At 44.9% G+C, this 24,997-nt stretch overlaps 1 protein-coding gene across 1 annotated transcript in view; it reads left to right on the top strand.

The window, feature by feature from the left end:
• Nucleotides 1–15,887, top strand: part of CAB39 (calcium binding protein 39) — a 1,351,479-nt gene extending 1,335,592 nt beyond the window's left edge. Inside the window, exon 19 of the mRNA XM_044070040.1 lies at nucleotides 11,466–15,887. Coding sequence (XP_043925975.1) covers nucleotides 11,466–11,654 — 189 coding nt within the window. The 3' untranslated portion in view covers nucleotides 11,655–15,887. The remainder of the gene's footprint in view (nucleotides 1–11,465) is intronic.
• The last annotated feature ends 9,110 nt before the right edge of the window (nucleotides 15,888–24,997 follow it).

Genomic DNA, 24,997 nt, shown 5'->3' with positions numbered 1-24,997 from the left:
TATGCTGCAGGAGCACAGGGAAAAGCCATTTCAAAACAGACCATTTCAAAATGGATAGGACATTGTATATGTTTCTGCTACACAGACCATGGAAAATCTGTACCTAGCAGCATTAGCTCTCACTCCACCAGGGCAACACCCACTTCAACTGCCTACCTCAGGGGGAGTACCTACCAAGGATATTTTGGAAGCAGCAGCTTGGAGTTCTGTACATACCTTCACCAAACATTACCATCTGCGTCTATACTCTAAATCCAGAGCTGGCTTCGCCACTGCAGTGCTGCAGGGCCTTATAGCCACCCCTAATGCCTTACAGAACCAGCCACCCTACCTCAGCTTTGGGATTCTACCCAAGTGTAATGACTGCAGCAGTGTAACTCAATGAACATAGTACAGTTTTGTACCTACCATAAATGTAGATGTTTGAGTGTATACACTGCTGCAGTCCAGGTTACCCTCCCTCCTTCCCCTCTTACTGGCTGGTACGTACCTATGTCTTCTACCCTTACTACCTACGGGGAGTATTTGCTAGTAGCTGTAAGTTGTTTTTTTGCTTTTATGTATGTTTTATTAGCAAATTGGAATTGTCTACCTATTTGTTGGCACCTGAAATCTGGGGCAAGAAAAACTGAAGAAAATGGCGTCGGCTGCATCTTATATACCCCTGTCGCACTGACGTCAGGGAGGAGGCGACAGCAACCGACGCCGGACCAAGACTTTGGAACTCAGGCCGACTGGGGAACCACCTTGACGGAGGATAACCCAAGTGTAATGACTGCAGCAGTGTATACACTCGAACATCTATATTTATGGTTGGTACAAAACTGTACTTTTCATATCCTCAAATATCAGCAACATGTCATGGCATTACTTAAACAGAAAATGTTGTTAAACTCTGAATGTGCAGAAAACAAGGAACTGCAGGATTTATTGCATGCAGCTGAACAAGTTGGAAAGCATACTTTGCAATGTGGTTTTGATTCTTTAGAGGCCTCCTGCAGGGCCACAGTTACAGGTTCTGTTATTGGGAGGCATGCTTGGTTAAAGGAACAAAATCTGCCTGATCATGTTGGTTAAATTATTAGATACAACTTTACAGCATGATACTTTGTTTGGTGTTGGCAGAAGAGGTGTTAAAGAAAATGGAGGACAACGCTAAATCTATGCAAACGGTCAAAGGTTTTTTACAAGTACAGCCACCTGGGTTTAGTAGACCCTGGCCAACTAAGAATAATTGGTCCTTTCCTGTGTCAGACAGACTTCAAAGGGGCAGAACCAGACGCCCCAGAGGCAGATCCCAGGCGCAAGGTTCATTCTGCATAAAACAATGAGGAGCTTCTACCTCCAAAGTGGGAGAAGACAAATCACAACCATTCAGGAAACAGTCCCAATGACTTCCCCCTGCCTGCACCAAGCACTTATCTCCTGGCAGCACCCTTAGGGGGAAAATTAGCATTTTTTTCTCAAAATTGGCACATTATAACCCAGGACAAGTGGGTCTTAAATATTGTGTTACAAGGCTACAAGTTCCATTTCCATACCCTGCCAAAGGCAAACGGCTGGCCAAATCTGCCAAAAAATCAATGGGCAGAGGCGCAAAGACAAGTCTCATCCCTCATGGACATGGGGACCATTCAGCAAGTACCAGAGCAAGAGCAGGGACAATGATTTTACTCAAGACTGTTCTTGGTACCCAGAAAGGACAAGGCCTGGAGGCCAATACTGGACCTATCTATTTTGAACACATTCCTGGATATACCAAAATTCAGGATGTTGACTTTGCAGCAGCTTTTGCCCATGCTGGGCAAGAACGCTTGGCTGGTGACTTTAGACCTAAAAGATACCTGCATGTCCCAATCAGACAAATATGCAGAAGATGCCTCAGATTCAAGGCTGGCTCAATGCATTACCAATTCTCTGCACTGCCCTTTGGCTTATCTACTGCGTCCAGGGTCTTTACAAAGTGCCTGGCACCAGTAATTGCATTCTGCAGACAGAGGACTACAGATATATCCTTACTTGGACAGTTTAATTCAAGCAGAGAACAAGGACATTCTTCTACAGCATCTGGCGTTTGTGAAAAGACTTCTAGCATGCCTAGGGTACACAGTCAACGAAAATAAATCAAAACTAGTACCCTCTCAAGAGAGAATATTCCTGGGTGCAAGCTTAAATACAACTGCCCAGATGGCTTATCTCACACCAGACAAACAAAGGCAACTGACTACGTATTTCAAAATGTTGGCAACAAAGGCCCAGTTATCTGCAAGAAAAAATCTGCAGACTTTGGGCTTCATGGCATCCTGCATCCTACTAATTCCATATGCAAGTCTGCATATGAGGAAACTTCAGTGCTACCTAAAGTGTGTTTGGACTCAACATTGCCACAGCCTAGAAACTATGATTACTCTCATTCCTTGCCTGCAACAGGAGTTTTGATGGTGAGCAAAGGCTTGTCACCAAAACAAGGGACAGCCATTCACATTACTTCCAGCCAGGCAAACACTAACAACGGATGCATCAGATTATGCCTGGGTGGCCCACATGGCAGGAAGATGCATTCAGGGCAAATGGACCCCAAACCAAATGCTTCTACATAATCAAAAAGAGATGCTAGCAGTTCAAAATGCCCTGACAGCCTTCAAGGACCTACTTCATCCAGGACAACTACTGATAGACGGAAAAAAACATGGTCATGTGGTACATAAACAAGCAGGGGGGCACACATTCTTACCCCCTTTGCAGACTAGCCATGACTTTGTAGGACACAGCATTGACTTACCAAGTACATCTGCAGGCACAATTCCTGCCAGGAATGAAAAAATACTCTGGCAGACGAACTAAGCAGAAACCTCATGGATCCCCACGAGTGGCACCTAGATCCACAAGTCTTCAGCATAAGGAAATGGGGATGCCCGGACATAGATCTATTTGCCTCCCCTCACAACTACCAACCAAAAAGATTCTGCACAAGGATTTATCACAGACAAGTATGGAAAGTGGACGTCCTATCTTTCAGCTGGAAAAACCTATCAGTATATGCATTTCCTCCTTTGCCTCTCTTCCCCAAGGTACTCCTAAAGGTAAGACAGGAGAAGCCGAGGATGATACTGATTGCCCCAGACTGGCCCCGCCAGCACTGGTATCCAATACTAAGGAGCTTGTCACAGTGCCCAGTGTGGACCTTACCTCAGATACCTCATCTACTGTCCCAGCAAAACAATCAGATCCTGCACAGCCAACTCAGGACTTTAAACCTGGCAGCATGGCGGATAATGTAGTCATACAAAACACACCCCTCAGTAAAGCTGTGATGGATGTCATTTTGGAGGCCAGAAGGCCTAGTACTAGAAAATCTTATGCTGGAAAATGGAAGAGATTCTTGGCTTGGAACCAGGCACAAGGAACTGATACAGCTGTGCCAAATATTCCTCAGATTTTGCAATACTTAACTGAGATGCTGGACAAAGGTCTATCTTTTTCATCTATTAAAATTCATGCCTCTGCCATTTCGGCTCATTACAATACAGAGCCACCAATCTTTTTGTCATCCCTTACTAAAACAGTACCTCAGAGGAGCCAGAAATTTAAGACCTCCAAGATCATCACCAGTGCCTGCATGGGACCCCAACTATGTCTTGGAAAAACTCACCCTGCCTCCTTTTGAGCCAGCTGCTACTGCTGATATAAAGTTTTTATCCTGGAAAACAGCTCTGCTCCTAGCAATAACTTCTGCAAGATGAGTTTCAGAGCTTCAGGCACTCATGGCTGTGGAACCTTTTATCATTTTTTATCCAGACGGGGTCTCTGAGGACAAACACAACATTTATGCCTAAGGTGGTGTCCAGTGTGTCTCTTAACCAAACTATTCATCTGTCAGCCTTTTGTCCAAATCCACAGAACAAGGGGGAGAGAATTCTGCATTCTTTGGACGTACACAGCTTAGATTCTACTTGGACAGAACCAAAGTTTTCAGAATGACAGAACAGTTACTAGTGGCATATGCTGCAGTGTCACAAGGAAAGGCTATCTCAAAGCAGACTATTTCAAAGTGGATAGGCCACTGCATTCATTTCTGCTACTTACACCATGGCAAGCCAGAGCCTAAGGGCATTAGGTCACATTCAACCAGAGCTGCAGCCACTTCAGCAGCCTTTCTCAGGGGAGTACCAACCAAGGATATTTTAGAGGCTGCTACTTGGAGTTCAGTGCACACCTTTACAAAGCATTATCATCTGCCACTCTACTCTAAATCCAGGGCAGGCTTTGCCACTGCAGTTCTGCAGGGCCTCTTAGCCGCTCCTAATGCTGTTTAGCTCCAGCCTCCCATCCATAGCTTTGGGACTCTACCCAAATGTAATGACTGCAACAGTGAAACACGAAGAACATAGTACAGTTGTGTACACTTACCATAAATGTAGATGTTCGAGTGTATTCACTGTTGCAGTCCAGGTTACCCACCTGCCATCCCCCCTTTTCTTCTCAGGGAACCTATCTTTTCTTCTCTGATTTATACAACCTATGTGGTGTATTTGCTTGTAGATGAAGGTCAAGTTTATATTGGTGCATGTATTTATATGTATATAAATTTTGGCTACCTTTTTAGGGGGCACCTGATATCTGGGGCAAGAAAAACTAAAGAAAATGGCGTCAGCCGCATCTTTTATACCCCTGACGACCTGACGTTAGGGAAGGGGCGACAGCAGCTGACGCAGGACCCAGGACTTTGGAATTCAGGCCAACTGAGGGCAACCTGCCAGCAGGATTACACAAATGTAATGACTGCAACAGTGAATACACTCTAACATCTACATTTATGGTAAGTGTACACAACTGTACTTTTTGCCTTTACCTTTGCTAGAAGGGTAACACTCTGCACACAATGGCCTTACAAGTTCTATGCATTAAAACTGATCCAACCTTTGTACCCAAGGTTAGTCACCTGAACAAGAGTATCTATTTCCCTGCCTTTTCCAATCCCCAAAATAAGGGGGAAGAGTTCTACACATCCTAGATATGTACAGGCAGTTAACATTCTACCTGGGTAGAACCTAAGGGCTATCGGAAGACTCACCAACTGCTTATTTCTCCTTTTCAGAAGAAAAAGACCCTGTGCCCAAACAAGCCATCTACAAATGACTGTCCTTTTGCATTCAGTTTTCTTACATAGCAAACCATAGCAAGTAATGCCCAGTCATAGTTCACAGCATCAAGACCACTACTGCAGCTTTCATACAATGGTTAGGTACCCAGTCTATTATAGAAGCTATCGTACGGATATTTGTTCACAATTATCAGGTATTACAAATTTGGGCACTCATTCTAGAGCCAGTGCAGGATATTCAAGTTGTTTGTGTATCATAATCAGTTGTCACTCCTCTTTATTTACCACCCGTTCGTCACAAAGCTCTGGGAATCGGCACAGTAGTAAGGAAGACAACAGTGATCTGATGAACATAGTGCACTTCTATAAGGTTACTTACCATAAGTAGGTGTTTAAATAGTTCACTTTTACAATACTTTCTTCTTCCCTTCTAAAGAGGTTCCTATAAACCTTACCTTGCTGGTGGGGTGGGATCCCCCCTTTCTTTTGTATACCTTTAACTCTAAAATGATGTCTGTGTATGTCCGTCTTATACCAGTAGGCTTGTTTGTGCTTAGAGCCAAATGTACATCAGTCATGGGGAGTAGGAATCGGAGCTCTTCAAGACTGGCATAACGGACAAAGCTTGGCACTAAAGTGTCAATAGTAGGAAATACTTTAACAGTGATGCGTTTAAACAGCCACCATTATAGCAGGGTTACAAACTTTGTACATTCATTGTAAACATCACTGTTGCTGGAGGACTTTTATCATGAGAATCAGCTGCACGAGTCAAGACATCTGATGCCACTGAAAGAGGCCATGGATCTGGGAGAAGACAAAGCAAAACCTCAGTGGTTCTTAAGATGTTATCTGTGTTTCACTGTTGCAGTTATGACCTGTGAGTTATCCCTGCTGTGGTAGCCCTCGGCCGGCCCGAATACCAGAGTCAACGTTTTTCTGCGTCTGCTGCAATCACCTGTAGTCTGACGTCAGGTCATCAGTGCCATAAAGCAAAGCAGTCAACGTGGAGCCTGTAGCAGAAGCAGTTCGCACGAGTGCCGGTCAGTTGCTACCAGCGTTTGAATTTCAGCTGAAAACGTCTAAAGCTAAGTACCCCGTTGGGGGACCCTTTTTTCTTGCACTAACTGATGTCCGAAAAAGTTGACAATTGCCTTGCTTGTGGAAAGCAGATCCCACACAGACTTCTATTCTTACTGCATCACTTGTTTAGGCCCAGTCCACGACATCCCCCGTTGCCGGTTCTGTGCCGTCTTTAATGCGAGGACCATTTGCCATAGAGTTCTTATTGTAGACAGTTTTCATGTTCTGCCTTCGCAGTCCGATATGGTGTTCATCAGCCAACAATCCATGGACATTCCAAAAAAAAAAAGAGATAAAGATGGAGATAGACCACACAAGGCTAAGCCTTCTGACTACTCTACCGCTAAGCAGGTCGCCAGTTCTCCAGAATTCAGTGAGGCGCTTTTGCAGCACCTGATGCCTGATTTGATAACTACGCAGGCCTCTACTAGGACCCTTTCGGAGTCCGGTATGCTGCAGAAATCTTCTTCATTTTCCTAGCCTTTGGCTGTCTCTGCCTCGGTTGGGTCCTGAGCCGTAATGCAGGCAACGGCTTCCGAGGAGGCCTTTTGCACTACCAAATCGAGACAAAAATAAAACAATGTCTTCTCATCCAACTACCATTTCTCTTGGACCGACAGATTCTCTCAGGCCTAGAAGCCAGGCCACCCCTAGAAAATCTGATTCTAGCCACCGTCTTGCTCCTGCTCCACCACCCCAAGCACAAATCCTTAAAATGGCAAAGGATCTCATCTCCCTTATCTGGGGTCTTCAGGCCACAACTTCTAAAAGGAAAAAGGCACCCTTTCTCCAAAAATTGTGACAGAACAGGATTCTGAGGAATCTGACTATTAAGATTTTGAAGAGGAGCAGCGACCTCCAACTGTTTGAGGATTCAGATGCAGAGGAATCCATTCCTTCTGCCTCCCATCAAGGAGGACCTTTCCTTTGGGGAAACCCTTCACACCCTCAGGGAACATTTCCAGTGGGAATCTCCGGACTTCCCCCCCAGTCTAAGAAAAGACTTAGTTTCTGGACCTTCCCCAGCACAGACCACTGGCCATTCCCCCCTATTTTAGAAATGTTTGATGTTTTCTATGAATCCAGCTTTAGCCCCTGATGCCCTCCCACCTGCTCCCAGTAAACCTGACAGGTATTAGAGTACCGGATTCTCACAAATACCTGTACAGAAATCCTGCTGCAGACCCAGAGGTCATTGCACAGGGACCTATAGGAGCTAAGACTAGTTCTGACAATAATCCTGTCCCTTCAGACAAGGATTCCAGAGCTCTGGACAGATAGGGTAAAAAAGTATACACATCTGCAACCTTAGCTATCAGAGCACTGAACTGTCAGTTCCATATGTTAAAATATCAACAACAGTTTTGGAACTATTAAAACAAAAGTTTTCTACCTTTCCTGACTGTGCCAATTCAAGAGTTGGCAGATTTACTGCACTCTGCTTGTCAAGTGGCCAAACACTCATTACACTGTGGATGGGACGCCCTAGAAGCCTCTAGCAGGGCAGCAGTGTCAGGATCTGTCATTGGGAGACATGTATGGCTGAAGGAACAACCTCTCCCTGATCATGTCAAGTCTAAACTAATTGACTCATCCCTGGATAAGGGCCACTTGTTTGGAGTAAAAGCAGAGGAGGTGCTTAAAAAGATGGAAGACAAAAGAAGACAAAGCAAAATCTATGCAAACTCTCATATCCCAGGGGGCAGTAGAACCCGTCCCCTCAGATCAAACAGGCAAAGGCTTTTATTCCAGACTATTCCTTGTTCCCAGAAAAGAGGGCACTTGGTGCCCCATCCTGGATCTATCCATTTTGAGCACCTCCCTGGTGATCCCCAGATTCAAAATGTTAACTTTCCAGCAGCTGCTGCCTATGCTAACAAAAAAATGCCTGGCTAGTGACCCTAGACCTAAAAGATGCCTACTTCCACATCCCCATAAGGGAATCCTGCAGAAAAGTCCTGCACTTCAGAGCAGGATCACGCTTTCAGTTCTCTGCGCTCCCCTTTGGCTTATCTACTGCACCCAGAGTGTTCACCAAATGCTTAGTCACAGCCATAGCATTTTGCAGACAGAGGAATATACAGATTTACCCTTACCTGGACGACTGCCTCATTCAGGCAGAGTACAAAGAAAAGCTGCTCCAGGACCTTCTTTTTGTCAAATCCCTCGTGCTTCCCTAGGTTTCACCATCAATGAGAAGAAATCAAAGCAAACACCTCCAGGAAGATCATTTTCTTGCGAGCACTGCTAGACACAGCATCCCAAATAGCCTTCCTATCCCCAGAAAATCCGAGCTTCCTGCCTCTCTACTTTACCCAGCTGGCTTCCAGAAGTCACCTCACTGCGAGGAAGCTCATGCAAGCCCTAGGATACATGGCATCTTGCATCCTTCTAATTCATCTGGCCTGGCTTCACTTGAGAAAACTTCGGTGGTATCTAAAGAACCTTTGATGTCAGCTTAGAGACCTCTCTCCCTCTGATCCCATGTATAAGAGCAGAGTTTCTCTGGTGGGCAGGGGCCTTTGCCAACAACAAGGGTCTTCCCTTCATCCTCCGGCCTACCAGCCAGACCATCACCTCCGACGCCTCAGACATTGCTTGGGGAGTTCACCTAGCAGGCAGGTGCACCCAAGGTCTGTGGGATGCTCAACATTTTCCCTTACACATCAGTTAGAAAGAAATGATGGTCGTACAAAAGGCTCTGACATCCTTCAAACCCCATCTCATGCCAGGGGTTCTCCTTATAAAAGCAGAACACAGTAAGGTGTGGTATATCAACAAACGGGGGGACCCAGTCTTACCCTCTGTGCAGGCACGCCATGAAGCTCTGGCTGACAGCCGCCTCCATGGATGTACACCTAATTGCCCAATACCTGCCAGGGGTCAACAACACCTAACCTAAGCAGAAACTTACTGGACCCCCACAAATGGCAGCTCCACAGAAAAATCTTACTGCAAATCACACAGGAGTGGGGGACTGTGGAGGTGGATCCCTTTGTTTTGCACCTCAACCACCAGCTGCAAAATTTCTGTACCAGGGTGTATCACCTCCTAGCGTGGAAGGTGGATGCCTTGACCTTCCCCTGGAACTCCCTCTTTGTGCACACGTTCCCTTCTCTGCTTCTTATTCCCAAGATACTGATCAGAATAAAAGACTAGAGACCAAAGCCCATCCTCATTGCTCCAGATTGGCCCAGGCTGCATTGGTACCCTTTACTGTGCAGCCCGACTTTACAGCCCCCCAAGCAGCTTCCCCTTATCTCGGACCCCCTGACCCAGGGGGGGGGGGATAATGCCCCCAGACTTGCAGACTCTCAATCTTTCAGCTTGGCTAATACTTTTAAAAACAAACAAGGGGTCCTTGTTAAGCATACCGGTCCTAGACATAATCACAGAGGCCAGAAGGCCCAGCACCGGAAGATCTTGTGCAGGGAAATGGAAGAGATTCTGCTCCTGGAGCCAGTACCTCACATCCTTTCATCCCTCTTATCTTGGATTACCTAGCCAAGTTGCTCAAAGGTGGCCGCTCCTTATCTTCTATTAAAATCCATGCCTCAGCCATCTCAGCCCATTACGATTTAGTCCTCCCCCTCTTCTGTCATCCTTTGATTAAACAATCCCTCAGAGGGCCTTCTAATATTAGACTTCCCAGAAGGCTTCCCATGCCAGCCTGGGACCTGAGTTATGTTTTAGAAAAACTAACCTTTACCTCCTTTCGAACCTGCTGCTTCAACAGAATTGAAATACTTCTCCTGGAAGACTGCCTTCCCACTAGCTATCACCTCAGCCAAAAGGGTTTCAGAACTTCAGGCACTCGTGGCTGTTGAGCCCTTCATCATTTTCCATGCAGACGGGGTCTCCCTGAGGGCTAACCCTCCTTTATGCCCAAGGTGGTATCTGATGTGACCCTCAACCAGGGCATACACCTACCCACCTTCTTTCCCAATCCTCAAAACAAGGGGGAAAGAATTCTGCACTCGCTAGATGTGCACAGACAACTCTGATACTATCTGGACCGTACTACACCCTTCAGAGAAACAGACCAGCTGCTTGTCAGCTTTGCCCCAGGGGCAGAGGGGAAGCCCATTTCCAAATGAGTATCACACTATCCATTTCTGCTACAGACTACATGGGAAACCCCCCAAGTGTATTCGTTCCCATTCCACTAGGGCAGCCTCCACTTCCACAGCCTTCCTCAAAGGAGTCCCCACCAGGGGCATCTTGGAAGCTGCCACCTGGACCTCTGTCCATACCTTTACAAAGCATTACCACCTACCTCTTTTTTCTAAGTCTAGGGCAGGGTTTGCCTCTGCAGTTCTACAGGGCTTACTGACCCATGCCTAGGACTCAAACCTATCCCTCCACCCCTCTCCTCAGCTTTGGGAATCCTCCCACAGGTGATGACTGCAACAGTGAATACACTCTTAACATCTACATTTATGGTAAGTTTATACAACTGTACTCCCTCATGACTATGCAAGATTGGTGGCGTCATTGTGATCACTTAGTGCATGCCAGCTGGTTTATTCACTACTAGTTTGGTTTGTCCATTTTCCAGCATCTCCCCTCCTCCTTAAGAGGGGTTTTCTGGTGGGCTCAAAAATTTTTTAATTTTTTTTTTTTTTTTTTTTTCTGGTGGGGCAGCCAACCCATTGTGCCTAACAGCTAACTTTGTATACATGAAAGACCCATCAAAGGAGCATTTTAAGTATTATATAGCTTGCTGGTGGGTGATCCTGGCTTGTTTATGACAGAAAAGACACTGGAAGTGGTGTTCTTTAGGTGGGATCTGTCTCTTGCAAGTAAACTTTAATAACTTCAGGTACGTTATGGACTTGAATACAGTAAATACACACAAAAGTATATTTAGAGGAATTGTAATATTTTCAAGCTAATTTAGCAATTCTGACATGGAAAGGTTCTCGCACTGGATGCGTGCTGTTTTTTCAAAGTTGTCTGGAAGGAATTGATTGAACTTCTTGTGGAAAAAGTGTTAAAAATGGTGTGAGCTGTTCCCTTTAGCCTTACAGCAGACCCCTTTGGGCTGAGGGCAGAGTTTATTGGCTCTGGGGATGTCTGTAAAGCTTTGTAAGTCAAAGTAGAACAGCAGGTGTTCACCTGCAGCTTATTTCCTTAGATAAAGCAATCACTGTAGTAGTGAGTCTACTACTGAAAATTTACTGTTATGCTGATGTGTTAGAATACAACCGCACTGTATTCATTCTTTAACTGATAAACTTGGCAAAACATTTGAGATGTTTTTTTTTTTTTTTTATAGGTGTTTGTAGCAAACCCCAACAAAACTCAGCCAATTCTGGATATTCTTTTGAAGAACCAGACCAAACTTATTGAGTTTCTCAGCAAGTTTCAGAATGACAGGACCGAAGATGAACAGTTTAATGATGAGAAGACCTACTTGGTTAAACAGATCAGGGATTTGAAGAAGCCAGCACAACAAGAAGCTTAACACACCAGTTTACAAAGAGGAGGAAACAGTTCAGTTACTGCTGTTAGATATTAAACATCAAGCACCCTGATCAGTTCATGAGGAACATTACTGCTAATCTGCTGTTCAGTGAACGGTTATTTTTTCTTATTTTTTTTTCTCTTAGTCTGAAATGGAAAAAAACTTAGCTGCTGCTTTCTTGCACATTAGAGCACAATGTGAACTATTTTTGTGTCATTTCAGCAATGCAACGACACTGCTTTTATGAGCTCAAAAAAAGAGGGGATGCGTAGTTTAATGATGAAAGCAAGTGTAGATAGCAGTCAAGTCAAGGTCGGACGTCAGTTGAGCCAACAGTTTGCATGCCTTCAGAAGCTGGCATTTAACTCCATGTTTGCTCCTGCCTTGTTCGAGATGGTCCCAGCCTGTAACTACACTGATCTTAAATGTTGAGGCACCGTAGCATAAGTTATATGCTTTAATTTTTCATGTCAGAGTGGTTGTGCAGCACTCTTGTATCAACAAGAGTCAAGAACATCTTTCAGAAAAAGTTGTCTTCAAAAAGTAACATTCGTCACCAGGTAATCTTCAGTAAGGGATGTTGTAAAGGATGGTGCAAAAATGTATATACTTAACGCCTTTCATTGCTTTAGAGGTTTTTCTTTAATGATTTGATTTCTGAAACTTGAGAAATGTAAACATAACATTTGTTTTAAGGAGTTTTGTTAATTTTAATTGAAATGTTTCATGCAGTAGTGAAAGCGCTTGAGTACAGTTTCATTACAGATGTTGGTTTCCTTTGTATATAATTATTAGATCACTTGTTTCTTCTATTAAAAGATGTAATTTGTACAGCAGAGGAATGTAATTGTATTAGTCTGTAACTATTTACCTAATCCTTATATTGAGTTTTTTGCAAATGAATGCGCGTATGCAGTTATTCAGATCACTTGGAAATGCTGGTGTACTTTTTAACAAATAGCATTAAAGGACAAGAAAATATCTTCATAGTTATCCCAAATAGTGTGACAAATCCAGTTTGGTTGAAATGTAGAACTGGAACCAGTAAACTGGATTTTTGTAGGCTAGCATAAGAAGCTTCCCCACTTTTATTTTCTGGTCATTGTGTTTAGCTGAGTCCATTAGAGTAAGCAAGCATCTTCTCTTGTCTTACTGAAAGACAAGTAAGGCTGTTGTGAAATTCAGACTGCTCAAAACTAAAATTAATCTGGTGGTATACATGCTTACTATTGAGCATTGTGCTCTAGTCTACATTAGGCATAACATTTTCGTACTGCTCTGTCGGGTTTAAAATTAATATATGAACACAGAATTGAATTCAGACATGGTCTGATAAATGCCTGAAAGGGGCTACAGCTTAATTATTGAATTTGTGGAAATCACAGCACTTCAAGACAATTGTACCTTTGTATAAGAACTTTACAGATGCCATAATATGTTTCTGAACCCTATTACTGTGCATATACAGTAAACTTTGCACGTGTACAGTAAACAATTTTGATTAAAGTCTTTAATATTGTGGTGTTTGATTCATTTGTAAAATTAATACAACATTGCAATTTGCTGTATAGCATTGCTAACCAATTGCCATCCATTGTGTAGTGATGGGGGGTATGCAAAATAGTATTTAAGTACAGTTCTGTTTGTTTTTATCAGTATTTTAAACCTGACAAAATGGCGTAGAATCAGTTTCTGTTTTCTAAGGGACACTGAGCTGCCATTTTGTAAGTAAGCTTGTAATTTACATTACTACTTCTCAGTTTGTCACAGCTTGGATTTTGTTTGTTTTGTCCCTTTAATTGTTATTGTCCCCTAATCTTTTAGGGAAACCTCTAGAGTGTTCTAAGCACATCAGATTAAAAAGAGTCATGGAGCAGAGTCCAGTACATTTGTTTTCCTAATGTTTTCGTATATCGAAAATGAACATTGTAAGCATATGTTGTAATTTTTAAAAGTTCATTTTTGGAGTTTAATCAGTATATTTTTAAAAGGTAATTTCTTATTAGCATGTCTTCATTTTTGTATTTAATCATGGATTAATTAACCTGAAGTGTAAATAATTTTATTGCAGTTAATCAGCTGTGTAAAATTTCTTGCACATATGAATTGCTTTTGCTGTTTCTGTCTCTCACCATCTTCACCTTAAAGACTTCAGTTTAACACTGACATGACGATGAGTGTGACATCTTAAAGTAGATAAAACATATCTGGAAAAAAATTCTCTAGTTGCTTATTTGCCCTTTCTGGGGAAACAAGGACAGCAGAATTCTTCTTTTTACCCACATAGCAAGGAACATTTTCATATGATTTGTGGTTGAACCTAATTGCCAAAAACTGCAATACTTTGTTCTGGTTCCATTTGTTTGTGTGGCTTAAGTAACAACAGTAATGAGCATTATACACCTGCAATGTGTACTTTAGATGGCAAAGCACTTTTAGAATAAGCATGTTGCACTTAAATTCTTTTGTTGTGTTTAAGTTGCAGCAAGAACCTGTAGTTAACTGCTCTGGTGTCTTTCATAAAATGTAATACTGTTTTTTTGTTGTTGCTTTCTCACTGTAGTACCTTTATTGTAACCTGTGGCTTTAGCACTTGAAAAAGTATTTCATAGGCACTGAGCAAATATGGATTTTTTTCTGGTCATCTAATCTAACATATTATGCAATTAGTTTTAGGTTGTCAGAACTGCTAAAACCTTATTGTATCAATTCATGCTCCCATCAAGGCAAGGCATGTATGTTACACTGTTAGGGAAAAAGTATCCTGAACACACTGCTAGCATTGATGATGATTTGTTTGTACTTCAGCACTGTCATAAGCTGAAAACAGTCACTTTAAGTGTACACATTTTCATTTTATAATGTTTTGTTGGTAGCAGGGTGGGGTACTGTATGGTATTCTAGGTAGCAGGGTGGGGTACTGTATGGTATTCTAGGTCTGTGGAAGCACTTGATAACTGTTTACTTTATGGGAAGCTTTATGAAACTAGACTTGTAAGTATAGGGTAGTAAATTAATATTGCATTTCTTGAACAGGAGTTGAAACAGGTCTTGGCAATCCTGTCACTATATGGAAAATAATTCTTGTACACAGCTTAGGACACAGTCATGTTCTGTAGATTGTTTTGCTGTTTGTTTCTTCCTGACTTGTCACAAGAAATTTAATTATTTTTGTGACTTGCAGTCTCACTGATTTCCTGTCACCAGGGGGTCCTCATATAGTGTAATCTGGTTGTCTCTGAAGTTTGGCCTGTGCACGTGTTCATTTTTTTAATGCTTTACACCAGGGATATGTCCCTATAGTATGAACAGACACCAGCACGTTTGAGGGGTATGCAGACATTCTTAAAACCATCAGAGGATTGCTGTTTCTCTGGAATCTAGAGAGTTCACTTTCTTTGGCTAACAGCACTGCCAAGTAACATTGCTGCTGTAGCCTGCAACCCCAGATATAAGAGAAGACAGACCTCTTGCTGTTTGATCTGGTTTCCAGTATGTGCAGCTGAATCAAGTTTGAATATTTTCATGTACTACCAGTTGCTATATTGCATTTGTATTGAAACCAGGTTTAGGCTCTTATCAGATTGATCTCGTCCTCTTGAACTGCTCAGAGTGGTGGCCCTTTCTTTTGTGCAGCCATCAAGTTTTATCAGCAGTCATTTCTTGTGCAGCAGAGCATTATGGGTAAGCAGTATAGTATTAAAGGATGATGACCATTGATCAAATGAAATCTTACCTTGTATCCATCTCACTGGTAGAAAATGAAGGTGAGAGTACAGGCGGTTTATTATGAACCAAATCAAATGGTGATTTTTCAGTATTTTTGTACAAGTAAAATCACAAAAGTAAAATGAATAACTGGGTGCTCTTAAATTACATATGCCTTTTTTTCAGTTGACAGCCATAAAGGCTTGGTTTATTTTTAATATGCGAATGAATAAATTGAGTAGCTGTTTAAAAACTGTTCAGAGTGGTGGTTGATGCATCTGTATATCTGCTTAAATAATACATAGGAAATATTTGTGAAACAGTTGTACTGGGAAATTTCATGTTTATCTGCGTTTAGAACACATGACTAAAAATTGTATTTAAGAAGTAAACTGTTAAAACTGGTTAGGTGTGTGTTATAATTACATAGCAAAAACTTTGTTCTGAAAAATAGCATTTATTACAGGTAAATCTGGCTGGCCCCATAACATTAAATTGAAATAAATTTTTGAATAAATTATTAAACGGTGTGATTAAGTGTGTGACTTTGGTATGTAGTTCTTAAATTATTACTGGTCAGGTTGAATAGTTTAAGAAGAAACAGTAGAGCTATTTTTTATGTATGCTATTATAAAGTCATATTAGTCTGACCAACTCTTTTAACCCTAATGTCTTGCATGATTCAGTCCGCACACTGCAGTAAAAGGACTTCCAGCCACAGGCAGTAGAGTTTCAACATCTAAGAAGCACTCCAAGCTTGAGACCCCCCCCCCCCCATACAACACAATTCACTTTCTTCTGCCTCCAGATCTTATTTGATGCTTACAAGCATTGAAATGATCCTCTACCTCTGAGTGATTTCATATGTTAGAAAGCAATAGTTTTTCATTACAAAAAGGGAGCTAAGTCAAACTTCTCTTCAGAACCGTATTCTTGTTTACTATTCCAATTTTCTAAGCATTTTTCTCTGCAAGCTTTCTGGCTTGAATTTTTCATCAGTGTGTACTGTGCACTTCCTCCACTTCCCCCATAGGCCATTATTTTTTTCATACACATTTTCCATGCTTTTTTGCTAAGTTTTAGGTCTTTTAACTTGTACATGCTTGACATTTTTTCATGAATGTTTACCTGTTACTAGAGTTTACCCATTACAGATTTATCAGGAACACAGAACAGTGTTTTTTTTTTTTTTTTTGTTTACAGATCCTGACTTATCGCTGTTGTGTGCTAGTGTTATTATTTAAGTATTGGTTAGAGCCTCATGATACTTTGGATAGTATGGGTTTTCAGTTTTTTTTTTTTTCATATTGCTTGAGTTTTGATTTTATAGGTTTGACCTGTTTATTTATGGATAAGGACAAAGCCTGTGGGTTTAAAAAGTGTGCCAGGTGTGGTCATAGTCCCCCCAAGGATACACATGATTTGTGTTGTGTGCCTTGATTCTCATCTGTCTGCAGATTGATATATGTTTGAACTTCAGGTCAAGAACCTTACTTAAGGGAGAAAAATAAAATGTTAGTGAAAGGGGTCTTAATCAGCAAAAGTGAGAAAAGCAAAAAGGAGAGAGAGCATTAGTAAAGTAGACCTAGGGGAGAAGAGCTCTACTCTTAAGGTACCAAGGAAGAAAGCTAGTACTACCAGAGCTTCTCAAATAATATCCCCTTTTCCTGTAGGATCCTCTCATATTCCTGTCACCTTTTCTCTAGCTGGAGTTTCAACCGGAAGTGTGTTGACTGAACCAGACACCAGAGTAATAGCAATCCTCTCCTTGAAGGGGAGCTCTCTAAATAGTTAATTCAGACCATCTTTAGCTCTTTCCATGCATTCCACTAGATTGGTATGGAACCTTACAGTGAACATTGGCTGGGTTCAGATGATGAAAGCCGTAGTCAAGGCCAAACAGGAGCTTGGTGGTGGTCTCCCACTATCCTGTTTCTTAGGTGGCAAGCGTTGAGCCCTTCCCTTCCTTTCCACTTAACTTGCTCTGAATCCAGGCCAAGTTTTAGAACTGCAAATATTGGAGCTGAATGTACCTTGCTGTTCTAATTAGCACAGTTTTTTTATTCCATCTGTGTGAAAGCCCTTGGCACCAGTATTCAGCACCCTCACCAGTGTGTATAACCACTTGGCCAGAGGTCACTGACTGACATCTTCACTGACCCCTTCTGTCATGCACTGTTGGCAGTGTCCGCATTCCAGCCCTCCGTGCTTAAACACTATGCCCACCTTCTGTTACTATGACTCTTCGGTCACTTTAGTGTTGACCCTTAAGCCAGCAACAGTGGTGATGCTGTCATCTTCTGTACACTGTTCTGACAGCTGTGGCCAAGCATCAGCACCTAACCCTTAAGTCTGCAGTAGTGATGGTGTAGTTGTCTTCTGCACAGACTTTTGACACCTGTGACCAAGCTTGAGGACCTGATTCCAAAGAAACCATCCAGGTTCTCGGCAGTGGTGCTGGAGGGAGCTCCACATTAGCTCTACCCTGTGACACCAACCAGTCTGAGATATTGAGTCATCCATTTCTATCCCAGCAGGACCCAGCACCAGAGAGCCTCATTAGATGCCGAAGGTCTTAGAAAAGCACCTAAATTGAGTCCACTCTAAACATGCTGAGAAAGAGGATGTGCAAGAGTGGGCACCAATTCTCCCCAATGGAGTCTCCCATCCCATCCCAAATGCAGATCTTTTTGAGAAGGGAGGGTTCCCCACAATACCTCCTGAAAGCAAAGTTTGGTGAAATCCTCAACTGATGATACAGAGGGAATCATAGGCAAATAGACGCCACCTCCTGTGTTCAAGGGATCCTTCAGTAGGCTTTTTGGGCCATCCGTCTTAGACTAGTAGCCCCTCCCACAAGTAGATTGATTGACTTAGTGTTGCAGAGAGAGTGGATTTGAACCAGATGTTCTGGAGCCAGTGAGAGACTGGATGGGATCCTCCTAAGGACAGGCCACACTGGAATATTGCACCCCTTGCTGACTGTTCGTATTTGCTGTCACTAAGTAGGGATTCTGAGTTCCACATAATTTTCCTCTAGAGAAGGGTTCTGTGATGGGTGTTGGAAAAATCCCAAGTCCTTCAGAGCCTTAAACTACCTGACATACTATAAGATTTCGGGGAGCCCTAGCAGAGAACACCCTCGAAATGCAGAAATTTACAGCACAGTGATCTTTACAGGCTGACTGAATCATGTGTGGCAACTGTGAGCAAGTACTAAGTCACTGTTTAAAAGGATGCTTCACAATGCACAGGATGGAGAAACGAGGGCAGCTGAGATGGACATAGCCGTTAAGAGGGCAGGCATGGTTCAGACTTTCTGGATTTGCACTAAAATTAAGGGTATCTTTTGCCAGTACCCAGTATGATGAGGGTCCTCTCCTTTTTTTTGTACCTTAAGTGAAGATGTTTCTTAAGAGCAAGCCAGAAGGAAAAACACTTGGCTGTTGCAATCAGGTTCACCGCTCCCATACCAGTAAGTAACGAGCATCTGTTTCAACAAGTCCCAGTACCAACAGTATAAACAGCAGTCTGACAGGAAGTAATAGACTACAGGGAGTTTGCCCAGTTGACACACACCCACTTTCTGAGGTAGCTCACAAAATCAGGGCATCTGTAGCCCTCACAACACACTTAAGGCCTTGCCTGACCATCTACAGGTAGTTGGATGCCATAAATCACTGCATCATTGTGCCTGACTAGTCATCACACACAGCAAATAGATAAGGGAAATTGTATTCAGAGGCTATTCTGTTTCCTTTCTAGCGATTCTGAGATCTCCCACCTGTTTACTACCATATGCTCTACAGTAACAAATGTGGTAAAATTTTTTGTCTACAATCTTTTAGAACGGTGCTAATCAAGGATATCCCACCAGACCAGATGTACTCTGGAGTTTATTGCAGATTCTTTAGTTGCCAAAAAGCTCCAGCACCTTAGGTAAGTACTGGATCTCAGAGTCCTAAATCTCTGCATATAGAAAGCCATTCTGGATAGTCACTGTGCATTCGCTTCTTCCATAACTTGAAGAAAATTGAATGTGCTTTTTTGATCTCCAGGATGCTTCTTTACATATAAAAAAAGACAAAACTAACTTTCTAAATGCCTTTGTTTTGGGGTAAAAGCTAGTTATCTGTTCAGATCCTTGCAGTTAACCTCACCACAGTCCTCAGGCTCTTAAATGCATGGCAGCAGTATCAACTCGCCTTAAGCCACTGAAAATTATTCATACCCAGATACTTGGTTCATAATGACAACTTCAGGTAGGTTGCCTAATTCAAAAAAAGGAATTTACTTCAGCTATGCCTGTCCTTGGAAATTACAGTGAACTCACTGAATTTGCAGATGGAGCCAACATATAGACATGGACATTCATAGGATTTCACCTGGACACCAGATTGTAAATAACTGGCTTTCCAGTAGACAGAATTTCTCTAAGTCAGGCTTCTGTCTGACAACTGCTACCTTATTGAGAGCACTGGTTTCGTGACAGTCATCCCCATGATACCCATAGCCAGAATTTACATGGCAGTACGACAGTGGACTTTGAGAATCCAATAGAATTACTAGGCTAGATATCAAGAAGTCACTGCAGATATCTTCAGTGATGGCTGCATTAACCCATCCTCAGCAGAGGACTGCCATTTTTGACCCTCTCCCTTCTATCAGTCACAGTCATCATACATGTGTCTTCATTGGTGTGTTGGGTATTGCTTGAGGTATGCATTGAGGTGACTTGTGTCCCAGCAATTGGCACCTTGCTTATAAATTGTAGTTAAAGGTAAGAGCTGTCCTTCCGGCATTGCAGACTTTTCAGGACCTCCTTACACAGGGTGCAGTTGTCGTACTTGTGTGATAGTGGTATGATGCATCAAGTGACAAGAGCCCAGTCATATCCCCTATGTCAGGAAGCAGTGGGATATGGGAATAGGCAATAATTTCTCTGCTCCTTGTGACAGTGAATTTACCTGTTTGAGCTAACTTGCAAGTGGCCGCACTCAGCAGATATGCTGTGACTTGTATATGGTCCCTGGGCATGTCCACAGCTGCTTTTCTATTGCTAGGGGAATCATTGCAATGACCTGTTCACATGACTTGCCAGTACCAAGTGCAATAACTTTTTTTCCCTAATTCCTTAAGGAGGCAGATACCCATGGGTGATGTCTGTCATTGTCTCAAGGGCTGCTGTATGCATTTCCCCTTTATAATCGCATACTGAAATGTATTCAGAAAGCAATGCTGTCAGAGTAATTTTCCTGGCTCCTTTTTGGCCTCAACAAATGTGGTTTCCCTTTTATGATCATCTGTTGAGGAAACGTTTCATCTGAAGTAGGCAGACTTCATTTGTCTGCAACCTGTGGGTATCGGATCCGACTTCGGATCTGAGCCGGCATTTCAAAAGCTTAGGATCCAAGCTCCTAGCTCCTCCCTCTACCCATAATCCCCTGCCAAGCCCTAACTGACCTCCGATTTCGTTTGCCGCGTTTCAAGTAGCAACGGATTCCTCGAGCTCCTGGCAGCAAATTGCTCAGATAAGTTTGACAGGAAAACTTTAAAGTTTTACTCTTTTTTACAGTTGTGTGTGTGTTTTAGGCTTTCCTCTCTTTACCTTAAACTTTTTCTTCGGGTTTTGCATAGTTTGTGTGAGTTTCAGTTTTTTGTTGTGTGTTAGGCCTATAGGGTGTAACATGGCAGAAGCCCCTAAGGCACTTTTCTCGAAATGTACCGAGTGTGGCCACAAGCTGTCCCCAGCTGATGGCCACACTCGCTGCGTTAAATGCTTGGGGGTTGAACACCTGTCATCTGGTTGTACCATATGCGCAGGGTTCAACCCCCGAGCTTTAAGGGAGCGGAGGTCGAAGTTAGTACTGGCGGGACTTCTCCCTCCAGATGCGGCTTCGGCCTCTGCCCCTGTTAGCCAGCAACCTTCTACTGGTGCTACGGTCTCCCTTTCCCCGGCAGGGACTCAACCTCCCACCAAGAAGCCGGAGGATAGGGAGACCATTAGGGAGAAGGAGAGACAGGAGGAGAGACATAAGGAGAGGCACCACAAACGGCGGGCCGAGACCTCAAGCTTGGCCCCTCCGTCTAAGTGGGCCTCTCCTGTGTCTTCTAGATCGCCTCCTCCTCGGCTCCATTCCCCTCGGTTCTCTTCCGGACCCGAGGAGGGGGAGACTAGCTCTTCGGTGAGGTCCCCGAGGCGGCTCTCTAGGTCCGCTTCGGTGGTCTCATCTAGATCCACTTTCTCAATGTCAGAAGCAGACATGGACCGGATGATGAGGCGTTTCATCCAGGCCCAGATGCAAATGGGAATGCTCTTAGCCCCCCCCCCCAACCGGAAGGGGCTTCGACCCCATTTTTCGCCCCTTTGGCTCCTTCTCCGACCCGTTTCCCGGGTTCGGAGCTGTCTGAGCCGGGCAGAGTTGGATCCAGGGATGGTTCGGATCCGATTGGTCGGCGCACCTCGGATCCGATCCAACCCTTGAGTGCTTCGGGTACTTCGGACCCGACCTCTCGGAGCCGAGGGCCTAGCCTCGGATCCGAGGGAGCTGGTGTGTCTTCAACTCCGTCTAGGTCGGAGCGCATCGGTCTCTCTGATCCGACGGTTTCGGCTCTGATCCGTGCGTCGGATCCGAGTGGGGGTCGGCTCTCGGGGCTTAGAGAGGCCGGCTCTCCCTCTGCTTTCGACGTAGTGGAAAGGGCACTGTTGAGGACTACCGGACCCCCGGTCCCTGCCGCGGCTTCACCTCGCACTCCCTTGCAGCTGGGCCAGGCTCCCATCAGCCGATCCCAGGGACAGCCCGCCTTGATGTCTCAAGTAGTTCCTTTGGAACATCTGGCTGCTGAAGAGGACTCCTCAGACACTCCCCCCGAGGAAGTGCCCCGGAAGCGTAAGTGTAAAAGGAGACACGTGGACTCCCCTGAGTCCATTACCGAAGACACAGACTTGGATGAAGGGGAGGGCTCCCCAAGGTCACCCCGGAGGACGTCTCCTTTGGAGACATTATGGAGATGCTTAGAATCAGGGGGGGTGGTCTGCCCCCAAGGCCTCCACAGATGAGTCTGTGTTCTTGGAGGCATTCGAGGCGGGCCCATCTACCTCTTGGGTGTCCCCTCCTGCCGATCCTCTGGTGGACCTTATTTCCACCAGAGCATGGAAGGAACCGGACACCGTTGAGCCTGTCCCCAAGCGTCCGGACCGAATCCTGAACCCACCGGCCGACCGCACTCATTGGAGCAAGGGCCCCCCGGTAGATGCTATGATGATGGCCGCAGCCACAAAGAGGGAATTAGCCCAGGAAAGTCCCTCTATGCATCCTCCGAGCAAAGAGTCCCGCTCAATGGATCGCATTGGGAAGCGAGCTTTTAGTTCAGCAACCTTCTCTTTGAGAGCGCTGAACTACATGGCACATGTCATCAGGATGCAACGGGACCTGATTAAAGAGTACGCGGCATCTCCCCCAGAGTCCATGTCGGCAGAGGACAAGCACGTGTACTCCACCCGTATGGCCACTCTCAGATCAGTTTCTAATACTTCTATACGGCTACTATCTCATGCAACTGAGGGAGCCGCTAGAGCTAGTGGAGCGAGCCTCGTCATGAGGCATCAGGCCTGGCTCCGCCACTTTGACTTTGCAGAGCCCTTCAAAGCGACCTTCGCGTATGCCCCCTTTGATGGTTCTGCCCTGTTTGGCAAAACTGTTCGTGAAACGTTAGTCCAGAGCGAGAAGGACGGGAAGACGCTGTCTGCCGTCGGAGTCCGCTTCTCAGCTCCCCAGAGGTCCTTCTCGAAGAACCAAAAGGGACAGAAGATGTGGTTCCGGAAGTCGCAGCAATCCCAACCTGCTCCGGACAACCAGTCCTTCCGTGGCAGAGGAGGACAGGGAGGTCGCCATCCTAGAGGCAGAGGGGCTCCTAGGAACTTTGGGTTCAGAGAACCCTTCTCTGACAGACCCACGCAACAGCCCTGAAGGGTTGCCCGGCTGTCCATCTCTGGAGGCAGTCGGGGGGCGTTTTTCGAGGCACCTGACATCTTGGGAGTCAATCACGTCAGACCGTTGGGTGCTTCGTGTGATATCCAGAGGTTATGCCATTCCCCTGAGCAAAATCCCCAGATCCCGAAGCCTCCCCGATGTACCACCCGACCAAAGGGAGGCAGCAGCTGTCGAAATCGAGCAGCTGTTAGAAAAAAGAGCCATCCAGCGCGTCCCCCGAGATCAGACCGGATCAGGGTTTTACTCCAGGTTCTTCTTGGTGCCAAAGAAAACGGGGGACTTTAGACCGATCTTAGACCTTTCCCTGCTGAACCTGTCTGTAACCAAGCAAAAGTTCCGGATGGTCACTCTACAATCTATACTCCCCCTTTTGCTGGAGAACGACTGGATGTGCTCTATCAACCTCAAGGACGCGTACTACCACATTTGGATGGACAGACGGTCCAGGAGGTTCCTTCGCTTCCGGCTGGGAGCCAGCCACTACCAGTTCAGGGTCCTTCCCTTTGGTCTCACCTCTGCCCCCAGGGTGTTCACCAAGGTACTAGCAGTGGTATCGGCCCACCTGAGACTCCAGGGAATACAGGTCTTCCCGTACCTGGACGACTGGCTCCTGACGGCATCATCACGGCATCTACTGTGCTCGGCCAGGGACTATTTCCTCCTTATAGCCCCGAGGCTGGGCATTACCATAAACATGGAAAAATCTTTACTGCATCCCACACAGCTCATAGATTTCATAGGAGGAAGGTTGGACACAAAATCAATGCGGGCCTTCCTCACTCCAGATTGACTGTCCAGCCTGAGGTGTCATATCACAGCAGTCCTGCAACTGTTTCCGATGGCGGCTTCAGTCCTGAGGGCCCTGGGTTCAATGGCAGCAGCTATTCCACTTCTCCATGCTCGCTTACACATGCGGGTTCTTCAATGGACCCTACAGGTCCAGTGGTCTCCGCTGTACTCTTTTCTCAACAGCCCGATAGCTATCAGCAAGGCATACAGGGACTCCCTGTTTTGGTGGCTCCAGTCACCGGAGCTCCTAGCAGGGAGACCCTTTTGTGCAACATTCCCCCTAGCCACGGTGACCACGGACGCTTCTCGCCTCGGGTGGGGGGGGCATTCTGCGGGCAAGATTGTCCAAGGCACGTGGAACAGTTCAGAGACCTCGTTGCATATAAATGTCCTGGAGATGAGGGCGGTGCTCTTAGCGTTGCAAGCACTTCACAGCCTTCTCCCTGCAGGGACTATTGCGATCCAGACGGACAACATGTTGGTAGTCTGGTACATCAACAAGCAGGGGGGAACCAGGTCCTATCCCCTTTGTCGAGAGGCCATGAGAGTCTGGGGATGGGCAATCTCCACCAAACGCTTTCTTGTAGCAACGCACATTCCGGGAAGGTCCAACGTCCTTGTGGACAAGCTCAGTCGCACCATTCTTTCTCCTCACGAATGGTCTCTCAATCCTCTGGTAGCGAAGAAGATTTTTGCCGTCTGGGGGCATCTTTTTGCTTCTCACTCAAACGCCAAATGTGACAGTTTCTTCGCTCTGCTTCCCCCACCTGGGGAATCCCCGAGAGACGCACTGGTGCATGCTTGGCCTCCCGGTCTCCTTTATGCTTATCCTCCACTACCTCTAATGCAGAG

The sequence above is a fragment of the Protopterus annectens genome, chromosome 4.part1, assembly GCF_019279795.1.
Source record: "Protopterus annectens isolate FY-2018-M chromosome 4.part1, PAN1.0, whole genome shotgun sequence".
NCBI classification, from domain to species: domain Eukaryota; kingdom Metazoa; phylum Chordata; order Ceratodontiformes; family Protopteridae; genus Protopterus; species Protopterus annectens.
This window is presented reverse-complemented; position numbering and strand designations above follow the sequence as displayed.